The 25,077-nt window shown below is 39.7% G+C and overlaps 1 protein-coding gene across 1 annotated transcript in view; it reads left to right on the forward strand.

The window, feature by feature from the left end:
- The window catches only part of OXR1 (oxidation resistance 1), a 261,650-nt gene that overhangs the window by 114,035 nt on the left and 122,538 nt on the right, over positions 1–25,077 (forward strand). The window contains exon 3 of the mRNA XM_030965997.1: positions 16,249–16,445. Coding sequence (XP_030821857.1) covers positions 16,249–16,445 — 197 coding nt within the window. The remainder of the gene's footprint in view (positions 1–16,248; positions 16,446–25,077) is intronic.

Below are 25,077 nucleotides of genomic sequence, written 5' to 3' on the forward strand. Positions count from 1 at the left end.
AAAGTTTATTGGTAAAATTGACTATTTGTTTCCTGCAAGAAGCATTATGCAGGTAGGGCAGGTTTGTGTTTTTGCCAACTTGCTGTGCTCAAGAGTCAGCATTGATTTTATAACAGACCAGCTCATCAAAATGCTTGTAGTTTGCTGATCTTGATGATCAAGCCAGAGTTTTAACTCTTGGCATTCTCCTCAGTGCAAGGTTTTGCTGTGCTGAGAATGGGTAATGGTGCCTTTTGTCTCCATATGCGTGTGCAGCTCCCACCTTTGCTCCCAGGACTAGATCCAGATGTAGTTCTGTGCCTAAAAATGTGCAGACCTTGATCTGATGGACATCTTCAGTAGCTGCTTGCTGGATGAACAGGAACATGATTCTAATTTGGCATTCATTCAGTGAATTCTCTTTTAATGTGCTTTGGGTGTATTTTGAATGGACTCCTTTTCATCCATTACACTCCTTTCACAGAAAATGTCTTCTTTTGCTTTCCTTCTCTGAAAGTTCACTTTTATATGAATCAAATGAGAATTACCAGATCTTTTATTTTCATAGTGACCCATGTTTGAATGGATGAAAAGTCAGAGTGATCGTCGTGAATATTAAGAAATCAATTTTTGTGGATTGTAGAGATTCTTTTATGGTTCCTGAGTCAGTATCATTGTCTCTTTTGTTTTTTCTTGCTGAGACAACTGGAAAATAAATTAGGTCTGTTGACATTTCCTGATCTGCTTCCATTCACGGATAGCTTTAAATCCTTTTGATGGGGCCATTTTCCCTTAGGAAAGTAAAGACTGATCCAAGTAGGACTCTTGTGTTGCTAGGTTAAGAAAGCATATGCTTTTTTATGTATGCAAGGATTGTTTAGCTTTCTTATTCCAAACAAGTTCCATGTTATAAATTGCTACTATGCTACCTATTTACTATTTAGCATAAGCAGAATCAAAAGGGTGCCATCAAAATAAATTGTCTTTTTGCTTCCTCATAACAGTGTCTTGAAATGATCTGTGATTATTCTGTTCCTTCTCTGCTCTGCCTGTTCTTCCGCTTCCCTCCCACACTCCCTTTTTCTTCAAAGTTTTATTGCTCTTTTTTATATCTAAAGTGTACCTATACATGGATATATTATGGGATGGAGATTTTGGTTCCTGATGAGGTTTTTTCTTTCACATCTTGCAATTGATTTTCACAGAGTAGGATTTAAAATGTCACTGGCCCTATCAGCTTTTCACTAAGTTATATAACTTCTTGGTTTCTCAGCACTCTGTAAAGATGAAATGCAGTAGCTGCAGCACAGATGAAGATGTCAGTTCCCATACATAACATACTGTATCTACCCTTTCTCCTCTGTTTGTTACCTGTCATTTTATAGAAGGAAATTACTAATTTCTACCGTATTAAAATTAAAACTTTATATTCTCAGAATGTATACATTTTAGTGATTTACTGAATTCCAAGCCTTTTTTCCCCCCTGCAGTACATACTGCAGAATAAATGTAATGGAAGGTCAGGGGACTCTGTATTTTGTTCACATAAATTATGAGTACAACGATGTTCTAAATATATATCTTCTGGGCACCCAATTATCTTGGAAGAGCTGTGGGACTGGATCAGCAGGAGGTCACTGTAATGATTACTACTAAGATAGACACTGGACTGGATTTCTGTCTGATTTTAGGTATCTCCAGATGAATCTTTGTGGTTGCTTTAAAATATTTCTATAAAATACAAACCTGACATTAATCTTACAGCCAGACCGAGTCTGTTAATTCTGGAGTTAGTTTACCAAAACCAGGCATTTTTCTAGAGGGAATTAGTATTTTAGACAAAATTTGGGAAGTATAAGAACTTCCCAATCCAAAGCTTGACTACCTCTGGGTTTTGACTTTGTTGGAAAGTTGGGGGTTTTGTGCCTAAACGATTCTGAAAGTCTTGACTTCAGGAAACACTGAAGGTCTGTGCTGAAGCAGTGAGGCTTGAGTATTTATGCTCCCAGGGTCTTAAGGAGAGGACCCTGCCTGGTACATGCAGCTGGAGCAGAGCCATCCATCCAGTACAGCAGGCAGGAGCAGGATATAATCAGTGAGGGCAGGTACCAAACTGTGCCTCCATCCAGACTGGATGGGCAGGAGAGCGAGCAATTCTTCTGCCTATTTCCTTTTCTATTCCTCTGAGTTTTGTGTAAAGATTTTAATAGATATGTTCTACCACTAATGTGGTCAGAAGTTACCCCGAAATTTACTGGGGGCACAAATTTACTTACCTGAATGAAGTCTATATATATACAGAGGGCTATTGAACAGCATGAAGGGAATGGATTACAATCTCTTATTTTTATTTTCTATTGTGTTATATTCTTTAGTTCTTCCTATTTCTTACATTTTTCACATGTAAGATGAAAGAGGTTTTACCTTTCTGCGCCTAAGAGCAATAAGCAAGGCTTAGCCATAATATTTTGATTTCCTAATAGCTCCTTTTCATAGAAGATTAACTAAGGAAAACAACCACACATTGTGAGATTAGTTAAATACATCTTGAAATACTGCCAATACTTCCTGAAAAGGAAATGTGATTTACTGATTCGCATTTAGACAAAAAGCATCCGATTTATCTAACAGGACTTCTAAAATCTTGACAGTTTTATTGCATGCATCTAAATGCAGCTTCCATGTTTTAGCTTGTATGCTGTTTCCTTACAAATTCTGATCAGGTGGTTGTTTAACACTTCTGCCTTGGAGCTGAGTTCTAGTTAGCAAGCTAAATACACAAATGTTTCCAAACTCACTTGCCTCATTTAACATACTGTGGCCTCATTTGTCTTCTGGGCTCTGGTTTTGATCCTTTGGAACTGTTTAAATATCTCCTTGGCTTCTTTTTTGCACACTGTTAGGCACTGACTCCTCATCTCCTGTATTTCTCTGTTCATCTATCCATCGAGGCTTATGTTTGATCATGGGGATCTTAACCTGGCAATGTCAGCCAGGCACCAGCCTTGAAGTGTTCTTTGTTCTGGACTAGGGAAAAAAAAAACCTTCACTGTGCTTTGATAAGCCTCAGTTTAGTGCTTTTTGATTGGATTCTTCTTTCATTAATATTATTTACTGTACCTATGGATTGCCAGCGTCTGGCAGTGGATGTAGCTGCAGTGCTTATTCCGCTGTCTGGACTTATTGATTTGAAAATTAAAATAAAAAGCACTGCAGGGCAGCTGTGTTATACAATCTCTTGTTTCTATGTTTGTCCAACTCTATTTTGTATCATTGTGAGCAGAAAAAAATTAGGAAAAGATTGTTGCTTGTCACAGGCATAAATCTAAATGGTGGTTCAAGGGAAAGGTCATCCATGTCTGCTGGAGAGGACATGTCTTTACTTCAGTATGAAACTGAATTATGGCTTTAGACTGTCCTCTTGAATCTCAGAATGTGCTGCCTGTGAGTCCCACCTGCAAAGGGAAGAGGCGTGAATGGTGGTGAGGTCCTTCCCAGCACACACGAGCTCCAGCCTGGGCAGCTGCCATTGCTGCCTCTACAGAGGCAGAGGTGGCTGCCTGGAGTGCTGCTTGTCATCCCCTTCCTTCCTCTTCCTTTCTTTACTCCAGCGGCTCCCCCACTTGCAGCTGAAAGGTTAAGATCCCTAATCTGTGGATAAAGCTTGGTGACCTCATTTAAACCTGTAACAATGTCACTGCAGGGTGACACTGCCCTTGTGGGTGTCTCCTCTCCACTTCTTGCTAGGAGCCTGTTCCTTCCTTCTCAATCCACCAAGACTGTGGTGGTAACTGCTCCTAAATGTCAAGCAGCTCCTCTGTAAATCTCTGGGAAAGAAAGAATAAAATACTTGTGCTTATTGCAGTGTGCATGCTGAGGCACTGTAGTCCCAAAAATTCCCCCCAAGCTCCTGGAGAGAGAGTGCTGTTACTGAAGACACAAGAGCTCAAACACTGCTGACCGGGGGGGTATTGAAGCACAGAAGCACAGAGGCAAGATGTGTTCCTTACTGAAAAAAAGTAAGGGAAAAGCTGAGAGGGATATTTTTCTTTGGTGTTGCACTGAAATGTTTTGCTTTCCAAGATCAGTGCCTTAAGGCAAGGATCTGAACAGGCTTGTATCATCCTGGGCACATTCTTGCCTCTCAGGCATCAACTATTTCATGTTTATTCACGCAATTTCTTACAAGCCTTCTAAATGCTCTACAACAAAATCAGTATTTTAATATTTAAGTGTTTTTATGGTATAGTGAGTTGGTAGATAACTCCACAGAAGGGGGCAAGCTGTCTGCTCTGTAACTTCAGCATGTGCATGTTTCTACTGAGGCGAGTGGTCTTTGGCAAGCTGTGACCTGCCTCCACAGCTGGTTCAAGAAATACAGTTCTGCCAGGGTAGGATGCTGAGAAGAGCCCAGGTACCTTCACCTCCTGCAAGTCAAATCTTTCTTTTTACTGTTGACATTAAAATTGACAGCTGGAGATTTACGTCACATGTGTGAAAAAAGGTTGGGTGGTATCACTCGATAAGCCATGGGGTGCATTGATGGTCACCTCCTTCCCAGAATAGAGACAGCTGAACTACCTTGCTGGTGGGCTCAGCATCAGGCAGGGACCTAAGGATGACATGGAATCAGTAGCCCTGTCAGGAAGCTGGGGGAGGCTCAGGAATACACAACTGGTTTATTAAAGACCGAGCAGTAACACACTTCATCATGCTGCTCTCTATTTTGATTTGACTGGCAACATTTGTCAGAAGAAAGTTCAACTTCTGCAAAAATGCTGACAAACTTGATATCTGCAGTACATTATGTCAAGTTTGGTTTATTAAACACAAAAATTAAAAATGAAGCCTTTGGTCTGTGATAACAAAATGAACTTCATAACGTGTAAAATAGAAGAGTACCTTCCTTTCTTAGGCAATGTCCTTTCCTAATGCTAAACTATTAAAAGTGGTATAGAAACAAGGTATAAATTTTTTTTCAGGAAAAGCCTGAAAAATGTCTTCTGGTGTGCTTAAATATTTTTTAAAAAGTAGATTTTTAAAAATATACACCTTTTAAAGAATCTTACATGTTTATATAAATCTGATCTATGTAAGTACTGGAGGACATATTTATTTTTTCTGTGACAGCTGTCAGTGGAAAGTTCACCCTGCCTGCTTGAAGTTCAGGCAAGAGGGACACCTGTGTCACCTCCAGCAGCCCACAGCCCTGGCACTGCACACAGACACGGCCTCCCAGCAGGAGATCTGGTGGTGACAACATTTTCTTTAGTCTAGAAGTTTATTTCCACTAAATGGAAAAAATCCAAATGAATCATAGCATTTTTATTGAAGATAGATATTTTAAATTAGTGGAAATCTTCTAGCTGTATCTTCAGTGGCTTCTGGCAGCCAGTGATATGCTTTGGTCATTGCACATGCAATGCAAGCACATGTCTGTGCCTGCTTGAGCCAATTCACTCTCTCTTGGGGATGCTCATGCCCTGGCTCCCACTCCTGCAGCTTCTGTGTCTCCTGTGGCTTCTGCTGCTTGGTGCAGCAGAGCTTCCCCTGGTGCATGGTCCCTTCTGCAGCCAAGGGGGTCTATCATCATCATTGTGGGCTGTGCCTGGAGAGTAAAAACATAAAGAAATACCTTTACAACCTTTATTCTCTTGTGAACACAAAGTAAAAAGTTGTTGAAAATGTTCCTCCTTCTTCCACAGAACCGAGAAACAGAATAGTTGTGTGGGTTTTCCATTTGTTTTTAAATAAGTAAGCAGTATTTCACAACCTATCTGTTCTGAAGTATGTTTCTCCTTTATATATAGACTCCCAGTACAGCCTGTCATTAGTCAGCTTATGAAGGGACATTTCTTACTTCTTAGGATGACAAGAAATGAAAACATATATGCCCAAAATAGCATTTTCTCAAAAGGTGCCATTAACAGACTTCCCGTTTTCTATTTGTGTCTGGAGGGCCCTTACCAGGGCTCTGGATCTCAGCTACTGTGCAGCTGCAGTGTCTGAAAGAGCAGAGTGTGGGCTGGCATCCCCACTCAGCCCTCTGGGCCGGCATCCCCACTCAGCCCTCTGGGCCATCGTGGGAGCCCTGGTGGAAGTGCCAGAACCTGCTTGGCCATGTTGAAGACCCTGGGTGAAAAGAGAAAGCTGGATGTACTTAATCAGAGCTCAGTGCTTAGAGCAGGAGGGTCTCCTGACAGAAGGGTAGGAGGATAATTTTGTCTTAAGTATAAAATATTCCTGTATATTTGAAGATCTGTATTTGTCATCTAGTATAAGCTAACCTGATTTATGAATAAGAAGTGCAAAAAGAACAAGACAAAAATTTTTAAAACCTGTGTGGCCAGTACGTGGTGAAACTCCCTCAAGTAAACAGATTAAATTAACATCTTTTCAATGAAGGATGTGGTGTATAGATCAAATATTCAAAAAAGCCAAGCAATATAAAGCTCATTTTATAATGTCTATATGTTTTCTGCATGTTTCACTAAAATGCCAAAATGATACTTGTTATTCAAAATGCTTGAATTATACATAAGTTGGAAGGCAAAAATTCAATTCTGCTTTGGCAATGATGATGAAAGATTTCTCATTTTGCCTAGTCTTTAACTTGCCTTTGACAAGTTAGGTGTCTCCACAGAGATCTACCTGATATAGTTATATCCTGCAGAACACTCTGAGAACCAGTTTATGTTCCTAGCAAGGAGAAATTCTAGATGTTTTAGCCTCCTTATAGAGACTTTGCCCAAAGGGCACTTCAGCCTCAGTACAAGGGTAAATCTTGTGGCTCAAGGAAGATGATGTTCCATTTGGAAAGGAGCATGAGGAGAATTTGGATGATTTCTTGTGAGATTTGTGCTTCTGCTGCCCTGGACTGAGTCCCCTCCTCAGCCCTGTGATCTGTTGGCAGTTCACAGAGCATGGTGCTCACACTCTGCAGCATGTCTTAATGCCCTCACCAGGGGCTCTCTGGCTTGCTGCACCTCTGGCCCCAGGGCTGGCATTCAGCTGCCAAGCAGCTCCCTGTGGCAAGGCAGAGGCTGTCAGGAGGCAGCATAGGATGCCCAGCTGCAGGAGGAAGGCCAGACCAAAAGGTCCCCACTTGCCTGGAGGCACTGCACCCTCAGGGCTGTTATATCTGCCTGGGCTCAGATGTTGCTGGCTGGATCTCAATCACTGATGGTTTATTATCAATTCCCCTTTCACAAAATGCCTTCATACCTCACTGAATTTTCAGTGGTGAGATCAGAATGTCTTATCCCATTTATATCTCATGGAATAGAGATAATAATGACGTATAAATTAGTTTTATATTTCAAGTGAGGTCTTAAAGTTGTTTCAAGCTGTATGATTTACTGGGCAAGGCAGAACAATGTGCAGATTTGCATTTCCATATCTTGTGACAAGCATATCCACAGCCTGTTATTTGAACCTGAGCTGTGGTTGCCTGCTTGCTGATGATTATTTGTTGAGATGGTAGAACTAGAACACACAAATCTGTGGTACTGTTAGAGCATTGTAACATTCAACCTGCTCTGCCATCTCTTTGAGAAGTTAAAAAGACCTTTTGCTTCCAAATTTGACTACATAAATGTATGCATGTTATGACTGCATATAGCACAGCAATCTTGGGAACATTAAGTGCCCAAGGATATTGCAGCTGACTTGTAAACAACTCAGAAAACAGTCAAGCATAGGGCTGGAATCAGAAATGTAAATGCAATTGCCTGAATTAAAGTCCATGTATAAAACAGCTTTGTTGATGTATAAATTACCTGCAGCTAGCACAGAAAATAATTGATACTATGGCAAAGTTAATTACATGGCAAAATATTATGAGTTTGTATGGCTTCACTTAAGCAAGGTATTCCGTATGTCTAAGAGCATCCCATGGAGCTCCCAGACCACTGGATACCCTGGCCCTTGAAAACTCTCAATTCAGTGTATGGGAGGGAAGATGGTAATGTAGAATGTGATCCTCCACAGTACAGGATGTGTGACAATGTCACAGTAATTTTCAGGGGAATAGGATCTGGGTGCTGGTTGCATAGCCTATAATAAAGCAATTTCAGAAACTTCTAACCAGGTGAAGTAAAGACTTAGAGATAGAACCTTAAAATAGTCTGGACAGTTTAAATCCATCCTTATAAATAAAGCTGCAATAGATACAATCCTGCAGCATTAATGAGACAAACAAGAATGAAATAGAAATCATTATCACTTTTAAACCATTATGGAAAATTTTTCTGGGCTGAATATGACAGAGCTGGAAATTTCAAGACCCATGAAAATTGTACTGAAGTAGATTTGCATAATGCACTGGAAGAGCTTTTGTGAAAATGGAACTAGTGGGAGTTATTTAAATAACAGTATAGCAGCTATTAACAAAATAGTGAGATTCAAAATAGTAATTTACTTTGCACATCTCTTTTAAAACATGTCCAGAATCAAGATATCTGTCAGCAAATAGTACAGCATTGCAACCCACCTTCTCAAAATTCTGAAAGATCAAAAAATTCTCATCCCTGACAAAACACAAACCTTAGAAGCAGAGCATATTATTTCCATGATGTAAAGCAGCTGTAAGATATTATACAGCCATGGAGAAGCCATATGTTCGTGAGCTGTTAATCCTTGCACAGGCTTAGGCAGGAAAAGAAGAATGAATTGTATATGCTATGACTATTGGAGTTAAATTATATATTTAGTGTGATTGCTGCCATTTTCCTCTCCATCATCATCATCATCATCATCATCACCTCCCTCCCTGCTCCTGCCATGCCTCATCCTCCTGGATGTACATCTCTGGGCCCATGTGTGGTGTGGAGAGCACTCTGACTCCTTTGCCCATGGACTCACTAACGCTTCTCTCCCAGGCAGTGAGAATGCCTTGTCACACTTGAACCACAAGGGGATTCTGGATTCTCCCGCTTGGAATTCATGGATCTAACCTGGCAGCCACCAATCTTTATGTCTTCTGTAAATGATCCTCCAAGGGTTTACCTGTAGCAGTGCTGTCATGCTCCCAGGAATAATCACAAGGTTTGTGTTTATTTTTGTAACTCTTTATTCTGTGATGTGCCCTTGAAACCCATGAGGCTCCAACTTTGTCTATAAATCTTGTTAAAAGGGTGTGGGTTGCCTGTTCCACACAGCAAAAAAAGCTATTTTTCAATTATTTAGATACTATTCATCTTCTCCCTGAAGCCTGGTCAAAACTTCTGGTTCGATATTGTCCTTTGTTATAGAGTGAGGGATGGTGGCAGTTTTCCTGCATGTGCTGTGGCCACAAAAATAGGTGGTTTTGGTTTGCTTTCTGGTACTCTGACAATTAACAATTGCTGTGTCTTTGCATGGTAATTTTTAGTAATGTGTATAAAGGAAAAAAACGGTGTTTTGTATGCTTCCTCTACTTGTTCAAATACATAATGCTGAGAGTATAAAGCAAAATATAATATTGAAATGCCTCTTTTTTCATGTAGCTCTCATGCCTGCAATGCTTTCTTTGCTGAAGCTGGGCTCAGTGTTACATTGTTAATACATACCTGCCACTTTGAATTGCTTTGTGGGCTGAGTAGGTGTGAATTCATTCCTAATCCTTTCCCATGGCCACCCTTGTGAAGATCACGTTGTGTTTGCTCTGTGCCGTCAAATGATCTCATATGCTGCTTGCATTTTCTGAACACTCTGCTGCATGATCACACATTAAGGAACAGACTGAAGGGCTTTTCTGCAGGTTTTTGTTTGTTTACTGTGAGACATTGATTTAGCGCCGTCCTAAATTCTAGTTTGCTTTGTGGTGTTTGGTTTCTTCTCCTCTGCAATTCATAATGGCCAATTCAGATTTGAATTGCAAGTTTGTTGCACTCGGTTGCCTGCAGTACTTGGTAGTGGATAATTAGTGATAATACAAAAGATGGAGCATGCACCGAGTGGCTCTTTCCCTGTGAAAAACCTCCACCTTCCAGCAATCCCTGGCTCAGGGAAATTGTTTGCTGAAGTACCTGCATGCTTCATAGCCTCTAATGGATGCTTTCTGCCTGACTCGTGTCTTTCTTTTCTGTACCGAGTGATACTCCTGGTCTGTACAATTATTTCTGTCATGCAATTACATATACCATTCAAAGAAGTACTTAGCTGTGTTTGCTCCAAATATGTTGCTTGCCTTCCTTTGGTTCTTCTGCAAGTTCCATCGGTGTAAAACCATTTGCCTCCCCCTTTCTGAGTGCTGGTGGGGTGATTCCCTGCTGGTAATTCCTTCCCACAGTCTGTTTTGCCTTGCGCCATGAGGAACAAACTCATCATCATCACAGGAGTTTTCTTCTGTGCCAGTCTAATTCTGCTATCTTCATTTTGGGAGGGGATGGCCAGAGCCATAACCAGGTGATATTCAAGAGCATTAAGCAAAAGATTTTCTAGCAGCCCTCCATGGCATTGCCTCATGCTGCAGGCAGGCAGAAGTGTGGTAAGTGGAGCCTGACTGCAGTCCTCAAGCCTTTTGCTTGACCCCTCTGATTTGCCAAAGCAGCCAAAGAATGCCCCAGCCATGTGCAAATGCAGATTTCTGTCCTGTCTCTGGGAGACAACCAGCGTGTCCACAGGAGAATAAAACAACTTGCAGGCTGTCTGTGCAGACATCAGGGGGTTAGGCCTTCTCCTGTGTTTAAGTTGTCAAACCTTTGTAGTATTGGGTTCAAAACAGAAGTTTGCCTGTTGTTTTTTTTTTTTTCAAAATCAGATAAAACCTGGCTGTCAACATCAGTTTGAATCACATTTCTTGCTACAAAGAAATCAAATTCATAACCAGTTCTTCTGAGCATTCAAAATTCCTAAATGCATCTCTGAGGAGTGAACATCACTTTTCTAATTAAAGGTTTTGCTTCTCCTATTAACTGTGTAGTAAAATCTCTGCAATAGTCACAAGGGGCAGAGAGAGGAGATTTTTGTGCTCGGTAGATAAGAATGAGCTAGGCTTTCCTCCAAATCTTTGTTGCAGTAAGGGATTTTTTCTTAGAAAGTCACAAAGACTTAATTGTACAGATTCCCAACTCCTGAGATGCTTCTTTTGGCTGTTTGTTTCCACCCTAAATGGTTTCTTCTTTTTTTTTTCCCCTTGTGTTTCAGTCTGGACTACTAGCCATGAAGGTTTTAGGTGCTTTCAGGATCTCTTTAGAAAATATTGCCTTATTGTTTTTGTCATCCTGCTTTACAAAAAATGCAGTTTGACATTGTAATATTTTAAAAAATGCATGGATTTTGTTAGGAATGGAATAGATTTGTGATAGTGAATGCCAGGAATCAAATTCTAATGCTCATAAATTCTAAAGCAGAGTTTCTGGGTAATTCACTAGCCCCAGAACTTCCTATATGTATGGCCTACCAAGCACATGATGACCTTTTTTTTGAGGGAACTGTTAAGAAACTGTTCAAAGTGACCCATTCCTGGGAAGTGCTGCTGGGGAAGTCAGGGTGCCAACTGGGCAAGAGGAGGTAAAAGCATCTGTCAGGTGGTTTCTAAGATGCAGCAGAAAACCTTGCAGTTGTATGCAGAAGAAGGACAGAGAAATAAAGTGCAAGTTCAACATCTAGTCAGTGTATCTACCTACAGGGATGTCATCTCACACAGCTCGGAGATGCACATTCCTCCTGGATTAGCTGAATGGGCAAACCCTCAGTGATAAGTAACCAAAAAGTTCAGAGAGGCAGATTTGGGATTTATGCCTCTGTTCAATAGATTAGAGGTACCAAGGCTGCATAGAAGGTTTTCAGCAGCTGGAGTTACTGGGATGAGCAGTGTTATGTCCTAGGAAAATACAGTGAGATAGAGATGGAGAAAATGGGAGTTTAATGGCTTATTAGCAATAGTGCAATTGAACTACACAAACAGGTGCATCAAGCGTGTGTTTGAACAGGGTTGTGTCAAACCAAGGTGCTGCTCAGCTGTGTTCCAAGCAAACACAGATCTGGTCACCAGCAGCTGAGTAACCCCAGCTTTGGCCCTAGGATGTGTTGTCTTGATTACTTGTCAACAGCTGGTCCTTCAGAGTTATTCCATGTTAGCTTCTCCTCTGAATGAGCCACTTTTGCTAGAAACATGCCTGTCTCTTCTAACATCCCAAGGAGAGAACAACCAAAATTCACAGAAGCTGCCAGTAGCCAGAAGACAGCAGCAGTAACCAGCTCAGGATTCCACATGTCCCAAAGGATGCAGATTTTCTTAGTTTTGTTGCATGGTTTTCTCTCCCCTGGAGTTCTTATGGTTTAAGCATAGTTGCAGAAAAGGAAAGTTTTGCCCCTTCTACTTCAGATCTCAGCCAGGTTAGGACTTTGTCCTTGCTGTCAGACAAGCATTTCCCAGCCCCACCAGTGCAGCGCTGTCTTTGCAGCCATCGTTATCTGGCTGTTGGCTGGGAGGCTGCAGCAGCAGCATTTTGTGTCACACCAGGCAATATGGAAAGACCTGTGTTGTCCATTGTTGAAAAGTTAGGTGAAGGCTGCTACAAAATACATAGAATAAAAGATAAAAAAGTTTTGCCACAGCATTTCTTATACCTTTTATTTATTTTTCTACAAGCAGGCAGCCTGAAACAAAGGAAGAATGAGGACTTTGATCCCAAGACATTTCATGTTCAGATTTCTTTCTGACAAGGAATAAATAATTTCAGCCCAACTGTGCGGCTGTAGTATATTTAAAAAAAAAAACAGCAGAAAACCCAAAGCCAAGTGCAACACAAAGCTAGTAATAGAGCAGGGTGTTGGAGAAGGGTCAGGCTTATGTAGAATTCATTCTCTTGGCTTCAAAATGCATGCAGAACTCAGACTTACTTTCCAGATATGTGGTCTACTGAGGATACAGTGTTTTTTCTAAGTGTTTTTTCAAACTATTTGCTAGCCATGGCTGTATCAATATACAATTAAGGTGGGCTGAAGGAAGATGCATTAAACTGCTTGTTTTTGTCAAGTCATTGCCATAAAATTGTGTCCTTGCTTGAACCTGTGTCCTGCTCAGCTGACCCTGTTATTGCAGTCTGGATTAATTCAGACCCTGTATCTTTCCTGCCAGCAAAAGCACTGTCACCATGGTCTCCCAATCTGACAATATTACATGCACTTGCTTGGTTGCCATGCTCCTGCTTTGTTAATTTTGGTACTTATTTCTTTGGAAGTCTTACTTTTAAATTATTCTCAATTGCAAGAATAGATAATTTTTTGACATTAATTTGCTACAGACATTTCAACCAAGTAATTTATTAATCATAAGTCACTTCAAAAAGGCCATGTGAAAATTTTACTGTGCAGATGACAGGTATTATCCCTTTATTCTTATGTGATGGTAGAAGAATAGACAGTGCATTTGTAATAACAATCTGGTGTTCCCCACAGTGCAGCAAGCTATTTTATTAGCTACCTCCAGACAGCTTTATTAATTGGACTGTCCTTCAGACAGCCTTGGTGATGAAGAATGTGTTCATAACACAGCTGAAAGTATAAATCATAGCAGTATTTTTCAATTTGTAACATTTATTTCCACTCACCTGCTGTCTTCCTTTGGGGCAGAACATAGACTTGCATAATGCAGGACATGTGTACCCTTATTGATCTGGAGGCCTCAGGATTATGGAGACGTGTCGAACACTTTGCAGCCTCTTTGCCCACAGCTATTTTGCAAAACACAAAAGCAATACCCTGCAATCACAGTGAAATCTGTGGTCTGAGGTAGAGCACTGCTTCTTAAAAACTAGTGATTTTCTTCTCAGAAGTCATCCTTTAAATCTTCAAAGATTTCTAGTGGTAAGGAATTACAAAGACTTTTTATATCACCTGAGAGATGGTATATTCAACAATATAGCAGAATAACATTATGATAGAACAGCACTTCACTGTTAATAATTCAGTGAAATATTCCAGCCTTCATTTTAGGTAAATATATTTGACCAGCTGTAAGCTTAAAGCTGGAAGTGTTAACAACAACGTCTCAGTTTCAGGAACATAATTTCAAGCAAAAGAGCTTTCTTTTTTTCTCACACAATGTTTACTCAGAGGATTCCCTGCCCATTCTTGCTTTTATATTCTTGCTTTATAACAGTGCTCATAGTGCTGTTAGTTTGTCCCAAGCTGTGTCTCCACTGACTCCATATGTGGGTCCACTGACCGAGGCCCTTCAAGTAAGGATAGTTTTTTCACAGTGATAGTTTTATCCCGTATCTCTAGGACTCTTTGAACAGCAAGAGCAATGTAAGCAGCTGGTTTATGTGGAGCAGTAGTTGTTCATTGTTTCTCATAATTTCACTCTTGTAAGTCATTAAAATAAGCTACTGGTGTTGCTGTCTGAACACAGTGCAGTGTTAAACCAGAAACCGTCAAGGCTGGATGCTGCCTACCTCAGAACTTTCAATGAGTTCTGGAGTAATTAAGGACAAACCAAGAAATATAAATCCAAAGGTGCAGTGTCTAACTCCAGAAAACCCATAAACCAGAATCTGCTGGAGGCTGGAAAGATATCCATTGATGGACTTGTTGGATATATTTGTCTAGATGATGCAGTACAGCCTTGCTTATATGTAGGAGTGATAAATGTCCCTGTCAACCCAAACTGTTTATGTGGAGCAATTGGAGCTGAGAACCACTACTTCAAATGCAAGACACTCTGAATTAGTCCAGAAAAAGATTCTAGTGAAAATTGAATGGCATGGAGAAGTTAATTTCTAACTGCCAATTTTCTAACTTCTAGTCCTTTCTCTGGACTAAGCAATACTCTGTATGAGTATAGTATAGTTATTTTGCCCTCACAGTGTTATTCATAGTATTTGAATTACATTGATACATTGATACACTATCATAACTTCCAGAGGCTGATCATCACCTGTGTATTTTCCAACCTATATAGAGCAGTTATTATTATGACAACATTTAATCAGTTAATATCTTAAACTAGCAGATTCCATGCTCAGTGGAGTAGTCTATGCTGTTTAATTGCAGCCAATACCTGGAGAAAATGTTTGAAAAATAAGGAATTGCAGAGTTAAGAGGGGGATGCTTAGCGTTGAATTGTTAGCCTAATAAAATTATCTTCTAGCATTGCAGAACTTTATCATTTTACTTCACTTGCTTCGAAATTTCAGCGTTGTTATGAACCCTTCTTCTCAAATCAATATCTCACTGCAATGTCATAAACCTTTTATTTCCAGGATCAAATAATGTAGTCAGCTACATATATTTATAGAGACCTAATTTAAGAAAAGTATTGACAAAATCCAGTGTGTATTTTGTATTTTGTACAATGCTGTGAACTCCATTGTAACAGGTCATTTGTCTCTATTCAATAACTTTAGCAGCATAGTAACCTCTATTTTATGTTGCTAGAGATAGTGGAGATACCAGATCTATGGTGAACCAGTGACAGGGGGTACTCACCCCACTCCAAAGTAGGGTTTGAGAGTTAGTTAAGTCTTTCCCTCAGAACTTTGATAAAATGCCTAGATCTGAAGAGGAGTTGAGAGTGATAATGTCATTTGCCTCCAAGGACTTTCAAAAGGATTTTGACAATGTCTCAGAATATATTTGTGCACAAATTGTGATGTTATGTCTGGATGTGTATGCAACTAGAGGGGTAAAAAACTAGTTTGATAATTGGGCCCAGAATATTGTGGTTACTAATTCATGCAATACCTGTCTACCAGCAATGAGCTGAACACTAATTTCTTCTGCAGAAAAGAGAATTTATTTTTCTTTTTTGACTGTTATAGCAGTGCAAAAATGATACCTGACTTTAGTGGGATTCTTGAGAAACAATGTGTTGAAAGTATTGCAGAATGGAAAATGCAGTTGTAGAACTACAACTGAATTCAGAAGATCATACATCAATTCTTTTCTCTCATGGCTTTCAGTGACTTTGTGCAAATTATTTAATTTCTTTGTACTCCCTTCATCTATGGAAACTTAAGCCAAGCAACTTAATGATAGGGTAATGGTGGGCAGCTTGGCTTGGAAATAGATTAGGGACTGATCCTTCAAGCAGCTCTGCAGGCTGATCTGAGGGCAGTTTACTATTTGCAGCTACATGGGAGATGGATGTGCTGTAACTGATTTAGCAGAACCTGAAAGGGGAAATTGATGCAAGGGCTAATTTATCACTGCTGTTCCCTGTTCGGCTGTGACATGCATGAATTATTGTACAATGAACAGTAGAACATCATTGTTATTCTACACATAATCTAGGTATAGAATGATGATTAGTAATACTTTACTGTTTTAAATTGCCTTTAGATTAAAGAAGAAGTCCCAGTCGGTGGATATTAGTGGGCCAGGATGCAACCCAGTGGCAGCAGAAGCTCAGACACCTCAGCCCAGCAGACCTTTACCTGCCCCTCAGACCGCGGCTCCCGAGGAGGAGCAGGAGAGCAGCACCAACAGCCAGAGGCGCAACCCGCGGAGGAGCGACCTGAAGAGATATTACACCATTGGTGAGTTTTCTTCCACAGGAAAAATCAAATGTGCTTTTTCTGAAAGCAGGGGCTGTTCCTTCATTTGTGGTTTATTTTTTTTGCTTAATTGCAGCTGGCTAATAAGTTTACAAATGCTCACAGTGAGCAATAAGTTATCATATCTTAATGCTGATGTCAAATTGCTCTAAAGAATTAACCTGCTTTATTTACCTGAACTCTTTTTTGCTCCTTTTTTTTTTTTCTCCATAAGAAGAAGTATTGAAGAAGGCATAAAAGCAATTTTGAAGGGGATGCTTTAGGAAAAATGTCATTCTTACAGTGGATTGCATTGGAATTTCAGCAGAGATTGTTTAGAAAGTTCCTGATTAGGAAGGATTTCCAGTTTGGGGAGGGAGGAGGCATACTGAGCATGAAGAATTTTGTATGGGGCTTATTGGTATCTTTCCCTGAATATTTTGGTTTTCTGGATTTTCATCTGGAATGTCAGCATCTGCATAAGTCTTCAAAACCATCTTAGGCACCCCAGAACATGTTTTGCAGCCTGCTTCCCCACAAATAATTTTGAGATTGTGCTTGACTCCTTTTGGCAAGGTTGGAAGGGACCACAGTGGATCATCTGGTCTGATCTCTCTGCTCAAGCAGGCTCATCCCAGAGCACAAGGGACAAGATTGTGTCCACATGGCTCTTGAATATCTCCAGTGAGGGAGACACCCCAACCTCTCTGGGCAACCTGTTCTAGTGCATAGTCACCTGCACAGTAAAGAAGTTCTTTCTCATATTCAGGTGGAACTTCCCATGCATCAATTTCTGCCCATTGCCTCTCGTCCTGTTGCTTGGCAATAGTTTGTGAGCTGTTGAATTATTGCAGTATAATGTGATTGTTTCTTCTGCGCCAAGGGAACTATTTACATGTCTTTCACTTGTCTAAAAGACTAAGAAAAATGTGTTTCCTTAGACATCTTTCACTGTGTTATGTCTGAGCCCTTGAAACTGGATGTCATTGTAAGTTATGTTGCTTTTAAAGAAGGAAACTGCATTAGCAATCTACCCATTTTAATAACGAAGTCTCTATTTTAAGTGGTCAATGACTGTATGTGTTTGCATTTTGTGATGCCCAAAAATTTTTCTCTGTGTTTAAATTTGACTCACTGCAATTTCTTTTGGGACTCTTTATACAATCTTTATATTGTGAACTCCAATCTATATGTGCTTCGAGTGATCACAGGCTCTGAGCCCTAGCTGCTCAGGATGTAACCTCTGTGCTGAAACAACAGAATGTTGTTTGTACATTTGAATAATTTGTTTGGATATTTTGCAGCACTTTTTTGACAGACTTCTTGACTGGAAAAGGCCTCTGAAGGTTGTATAGTCTGGTGTCCTGCTCAAAGCAGGACCTCAGCCAGCACCAGATAGAACAGCCAAGGCTTTGTCTTGCTGAGTTTTGACAGTCTCCAGGGGTGGATACTCCACTGCCTCTCTGCCTGTCCTGCTGGAACATGGACAGTGTGCCCCCAGACAACAGCAGTTGTGGGCAACTTGCCCATAAACAGATGCCGACGTTAGTGAACAACAGTTGCAGACCCTAGGGAAGTATGAGGGGAACAGACCACAGAAAATGGCCAAACTTGCATGTTTTTTCCAAATATCATCTTCTGTTATCCTTGTACAGAGTACTGGGAGAGACCAGAGTCATCTGGACTGGCCCAGGATGGGAGAGGTGTTGGTTTTCTGTTCTTATACACACAACCTTGTCTATGGGACTTGTCTAAATCACAAAGATTAAGTTGCTAGAACCAGTATTACTGCATAGTGCATTATGTCTGACTTGCTGACAGGCAAATTAAAGAGACAAGAGCTGCTCTGTATCTTCTCAAATGTTTGATGGCACACGTTCCTGATGACTGTGAAAATGAATGGTTTAACCTTGGACAGCACAGTACTGACCAGATGAACGTGTTTACTGTACTGACTGAGTTGCTCCAATATTGAATCACGACCAATATTGACCAAAGTCAGGCTTTGGTACCTGAAAGAATAATTATCTTCTTAGAGCATATGTTAATTTATGACCTATATCACCCTCTTGACTTAAAATAAATTTTCTGCCACTTGTCTCAAAAATAACTTCTGATATTTAATCATTTGTTACTTTCTGAGGATGAATTTACTGACACACCTGTAACAGACCCTTACTCTAAAATAGAAAAACCCCTTGGATTCCTGTGATGTTCTGTGTAAGATTGGCTGTTATATAGCATAATGAAGCACAATAGATCTGTGGCCAGCTTAATACAATTACACAGAGGTTTACCTTGTTTTGCCCTTGTTTTCGTGTTGTTCTACTGAAAGCAACCTGTGTTCAAGATCAAGCAAATGGATTGAGAAAATATGTTAGAAAAGTAATGCTCTCAACTGGCTTTTTTCTTTTATTTTAAAATTAGTATTCTGTTACTTTAACCTCAGAACAAATTGGCAAATGACAGTGTTTATGGCAGTGAGTAACTCAGCTTGAGCTAACAAGTGCCAAATGTGTTTTGTGTTACTCTCTTGCTCTTTAAGGATTTATTTTAAGTAATTATCATGATGTGTAAGGTACTTTATAGATGTGACAACTGAGTTCAAATATATATAAAAAAGTATCACATCTATGTTTAGATTTGTGCATATAGACAGTTTGTGCTTTAAAATGGAACTGTCAGCATTACTTTGTCTATTAAACTAAAACTTATTTCAGGGCCTAACTGGATTTGTTAATATCTGTCCATTTTATTAAATAGCCATGCAACTTATGATTATGTGTAAGAAATGTGTAACCAGTTTTACTTCACCAATTCATGGGAAGTATTAAAAAATCAAAGGTATTTTAAAAATATGTGTTTTTTTGATTTGGCTATGCAGGAAGCACTTCAGACACTGTTCTATAAATCAGACTCTGCTTTGCAGATCCAGAGATGTGAGCGTTTTCCTTGCACACATATGCCTTGCAGAAGAAATTGTAGCAGCTTGTGTATGCTTGCAGCTACTGTGAGTAGGCACAGGCAATTGTCTAAGAGGTTGGCTTTATAAAGGTTCTCTAGCATCAGAATATTTTTAATTTTTTGTTTGTGCCACCTTATGTGCACACAGATTTACCCAGACCTTCTAAAACTGATTAAGTAATGAGTAAGGAATGTCTGGTAATTCCAAGAGATTTTAAAATTTCATCAGCACTGCTCACATGCTTCTACTTTAGATAGCTATAAACAAGTTACTTATTTTGCATTTCATCTTTCCTACAGACTATACTTCAGGTGCTTTCCAAACTTAGTGAGTCTAGTTGCTTTTTAAAAGTGGGGGGGAAAGTAGGTAAGAAAGAGAAGAACTGATAGGAATAGGCAATGGGGAACAAGTTGTATGCTTGGTTGAAATGGAAAAAAAATGGAGAGTCAGTGAGGGGGATAAATAGCTCTTCCATATGGCAGGCTCAGCAGGCAGGAAGGCTCCAGCACCTCCAGTGCTGAACTGGTGTGAAGAAACTGAGTGGGAACCTCTAGATTAATAAGATGAGTGTAGGAAAAACAGTCTGTATGGTGGGTTGGATGAAGTTTTTTGGAGAACTCTAGAAACAGCACCCAAGACCCTTAAAAATAAAAACCTAAAATTAGACTTTTTAGATGCTTCAAGCACTTAAAAATCCAGGCCACTTATTTCTGAAGTGCTTTTTGTTCAGCAACTCCCTCAAAAGAGAAAAAGAAGGTACCTGGGTCTTCAGCACTCTGAAAAAGAGGCTGAAATATTAAACAATGGAGAATCGTATGAGTAACCTGAATTCAAAGCAGTAAGGCTGTGTCAGCCTAATGCCCTGTCCAACTACAAGAGGTACAGCCATTTGTAGGTGGCTGCATCTCAGCTGTGTTATTTGTAGGACCCAGCTGAAGGGTTGTAGGACTATTCTTCACAGTATGATGCCTCAGGATATACTTTTAGCAATTTATTAAGGTGAATGAAGTAGTAAATGTTACCCTATAGAGACATGCATTTGAGGTGTATGCTCAGCTGTGCAAGCCTGGTGTATTGTGCTTAGATACCTCTGAGAGGGCATAGCCATTGGACTGCCTACCTAATAAGCCTGGTTTTGTAGATGTAAAAGCCCTTATTTTGTTCTCTCTGCCATTAAAATAAAACTACAGCACTGCTATAGAGTAAATACATGATTTAAAAATAAGAAGGTTGGATAAAAATATTTTTCTGATCAGGCAAAAGAAATTATGAAAAAGGGCAGAAGTTCATACTAGAAAATGTTATAGTACAGTATTGGTGGGGAGATGAGGAATTCAGGTTTTTTGGTTTGTTTTTTTTTTTCATTGTATCTTGCCTTAATGCAAGTGTTGCTGTTCAGGCTCTTGCTAGGACAGCTCATTTCATTTAGAACAACCATCAACTGCCTCAGGAGACATCTTTTGTTGGCACAATCTCTGTCATCAGTGGAAGGTGTTGCTGCTACAACTACACACACTTAGCAGTTTAGACACAATGCCTAAGTATGTATATGTACATGACATGCAGCATAGGGACACTTGGGAAATACTAATTGCCAAAGTTCCTTTCCCTACAGTGGTCCATTTTTAAAAAAAGTTAATTTCATGTTCAACTTGCAAAAAAAAAAAAAAAGAGGAAAAAAAGAAAAAAACCCTTTTCTCCTTCACTCTCTCCTGCAAATGAGGTCAGTAGAATTCTTAACAGAGAAAATATTTTCTGCTAGCTTAACCTTGCCATATTAGTGCTCTGAATTAACTAATATAAAATCAGTGTGGAAGAGAAATTAAGCTTTTGGGATAAGCAAATCTGAATAAATACATATTAATTGACTAAGTTTCCAAAACAATTGTCTGGTAGCTAATGCCAAAGTGATAACTGGGAAAAGACTGATGCTTATGTGAGTTCCTAATCTTGTTTGTAAGAGACAAAGTTTCAGTGAGTAGTTGCTTCAAATTTAGCTGGGATTAGTTTTTTTTAGGGATTAGTTTAGAATCACAGAACGGTTTGGGTTGAAAAGGACCTTAAAGTTCATCTAGTTCCAATGCCTTTGCCATAGGCAGAGACACCTTAGCACTAGACTAGGTTTTTAAAAGCCCCATCCAGCCTGGCCTTGAATACTTCCAGGGATGCGGTGTCCACACCTACTCTGGGGTAATCTGTGCCAATGCCTCGCCACCCTCACAGTAAAGAATTCTCTGCAGTATCTAAACTAAGCCTCTTTTAGTTTAAAGCCTTGTCCTATCACTTCATACCCATGCCAAAAGTCCCTCTCCATCTTTCTGCTATGCTCCCTTCTTGTAGATACTGGGAAGTTGCTGTAAGATTCCCCTGGAGCCTTTTCTTGTCCAGGCTGAACAACCCCAACTCTCCCAGCTTGACTCCATAGCTAGGGGTGCTTTAGCCATGGGATCATTTGGTGTCTCTCCTTTGGATTGGCTCCAGCAGGTGCCAGAGCTGGAAGCAATACTCAAGGAGGGGTCTCAGAGAGTGGAGTAGTGACAGAAACACCTTTCTTGACCTTCTGGCCACACTGCTTGTGATGAGGCCCAGGACACATTTGGCTTTTGGGGCTGCCAGTGCACATTGCTGGGGCATGTTGAGCTCCTTGTCAACCAGCACCCCCAAGTCACTTCTAATAATTCAGTACTTCTAAATGTATTGTTGTGAAAAGAAGATAGATATTCCAAAGATTTTAATGAATAGAAATATAAGTGTTAACTGGTAACTGGAATTATTTCTAATGCACAAAGCTAAACAAAACAGTATTTAGAAAGTGAGAGTATATTAAAAATTATTTTATGGGGAAACCTAAAACATAATGTATCTTTCAAGTGATTAATAAATCCATTCTTCCTGTTATGAAAGGAAGAATTAAATGAAAAGTGACCAGCTACTATTTAGTAGATACGATTATACCTAACCTTTGGGATATATGCTTTCCAGTGAGTCTATTTAAGGCATGACTGTTGCAATGAATTGGAAACATAAATAAATATAATTTTGTTTAGATATGCAGTAGATTAATTTTCTTGCTGTTTGCATGCATTCCAGTTTGTTTCCATAAAAATATTACTTTAAAATATGTCAGGAATATCTGTTTAAATGTGAATTCATACACATTTATTACTAAATTTATGTAGTGTCACAGAATCTGCCAATATAAAATTAATGTTTGGTATTAAGATCAGTTCAAGTGGTGATTTCATATCTCAGAGATCTCTCACACTGCTGGAGCTATTGGAGCTGCTGTGAGAGAGCTAGTCAGACATTACAGTGAATCTGCTATTGGACTCAAAACTGGAAAAGGACAACATTGATCCACCTGAAAATACAAGCTTATTTACAATCAAGCTGAGAGTTTTATGGAGTTTACCTCATGGGACTACCTGCTATCGAGTCACTTTAAAAACAGAGTTAGGAGGTTGCCTTTTATATTCTCCTCTAAAATAAGCATAAAATTTGTTTGAAAGACAGAAATTGTGACTTGTGGTACTCTTGTTTTCAGTGTGCAAACCTCTTCCTGTTCTGCAAGATGTTTTTTGGGATACTCTAGAAAGATATTATTCTTTTTAGAAGACATTATCTGATATTTAGTGTTTTTACTGTAGAGAGGTTTTCCTGCAAAAAATACTTCACTTTCTTTCCAAATAACATTCTTGCCATTTGGCCATTGAATATATTTGCTTCTACTCTTCTGCATAATTGAATGTGGTTCTTTTTTGTAGCGGCTCCCAAATTACTTTGCTTATTTGTTGCTCATACTAGCAAAGCACAAAACATACATAGGTGTGTTAGCTGTTAGATAAATGGTGGAGTTTGATGCAGTAGGTGCTGTAAATTTCAGCTTCATCTTCTCACTTTTAGAGAAGGACAGCTGGGAGATGAAGCTTCCAACTCTGCCTCAGAGGATCCAGGTGCTGCTTGGACACATTTGCAGAGTTTGACTCTGTCCCATTCACTCCACTTATAATTTCTTTATTGAACACTCAGTACTTTTTGAAAAGCATCATTCTGACTGCCTTCTTTCAAATATAGTTTCATAAACTTTTAGAGGAGGAGGCTATTTTCCTAGCACCTCATTACCTGTTTGTGAGTGATAAGGAAAGGGAAATAATTTGTGGAATGTGTGGATAATATGGAAAGTGTCTCTCGTAGCAACAGTAACTATGCAAAATCCTTACTCATTCAACATTTCTGAAGATTTTTATTAGTGATTCAGATCACATAGCTACTCTGGATGAGCAAGCAAGCATTTATTCATGTCTTTGTTTTTCTCTTTTTTAGTATTTCAAACTTGGAGCCATTACAAGCCAGTTTTTAATGTTGTATCCTTCTTTTGTCCTTTACAGATACTCTGCATATCCTTTGAATATAAATTAGTTCTGAGCTATAGAGACAGCATCCACCAGAAAAGTGATGCTCATTAATGTCCTTTCATTTCAGTATTTCCCTTTTCTTAGCATCTGGTTTTGGTTTTAATCATATAGAATGCTATCATATCATCTGCTGAGTCATTTTGGGCAAGAAATATTTCAGGATTTTCTAATTTTCTTGTTTTACGTCAGGATAAAGATGAAATCTTTTAGAGTTCTGTAGACAAGCTACCCAGCTTGCAAGATCAGCTAATCATGTGTACTCTTGGGATACTAAAATTTGAATCCCTGGGGAAAGAAATAAAAACCTGATCTGACCTATAAGCTCTCAGCTCTAAGAGATTGCATCATCCTCAGTCTCTCTCTCATTGGAGCTTTCTGTAGAAGAGAAAAATGGCAGAGAAAAAAGGACATGATTTCTAACATAGTGTGCCTTGAGCACCAGTCTTTTGAGTACTGGGAAATAGCAGAGCCTTCCTCCTAGCAGTGCAAGAACAAAGAAGGAAAATACTGATTCAGTGCTGAAATAGCTGGGTGATTTAGTGATAGCAGAGGCAGATAAGACTGAGGCTTTTGAATCTGGAGACAGAGTTCTGGGAGAACAATTATTACTAGTAGTGGAAAAGGGCTAAGTCAGTGGATCTGAGAAAAATCTTGATCCACATGAGGTGATGGGACCCACCAGAACACATAGTAAGGATGCTGAAGGAACTGCTGAAGTCACTGTGAGGTTCTCATTGTTGAAAGGTTATGGAGATCATGGGAGGCCCGTGATGTCTTGGAAAAGGCAAATTCTAGACCCCTTTTCAAAAAGGGGCAAAAGGATTTTCCAGGGCTGTTCCAAAGGCTGTCCAGCTTCTCTTCCAATGGTCATCACCTTCCAGAGCAGCCGTGTGTCCATGTTGGGGCACTGTGGCCCTAGCGTTTTGAATCCTTCATGGCTGGAAAAAACTCTAAAGACAGCAGTCACCAAGGTCATCAGGGGTCCTTGTGAGGAACAACTGAGGGAGCTGGAGAAGGGACATGCTGAGGAGCACCTTACAGCAGCCTGTTGCTGTCTGCAAGGAGGCTGCCAATGAGATATCTGTAGTCTGCTCTTTGCAGTGGTGCAAGGCAGGACAATGGCACACAGCCAGCCTAGAGATTGAAATATAAGAGATTTAGGCTTAATGTAAGGAAAAACATTTTTTCCCTGTGCAAGAGCATGCACACAGAGGTTGTGCTGTTTTTAAGACCCAACAACTCCATCTTCTATAAG

The sequence above is a fragment of the Camarhynchus parvulus genome, chromosome 2 (genome assembly GCF_901933205.1).
Source record: "Camarhynchus parvulus chromosome 2, STF_HiC, whole genome shotgun sequence".
Lineage (NCBI taxonomy): Eukaryota > Metazoa > Chordata > Aves > Passeriformes > Thraupidae > Camarhynchus > Camarhynchus parvulus.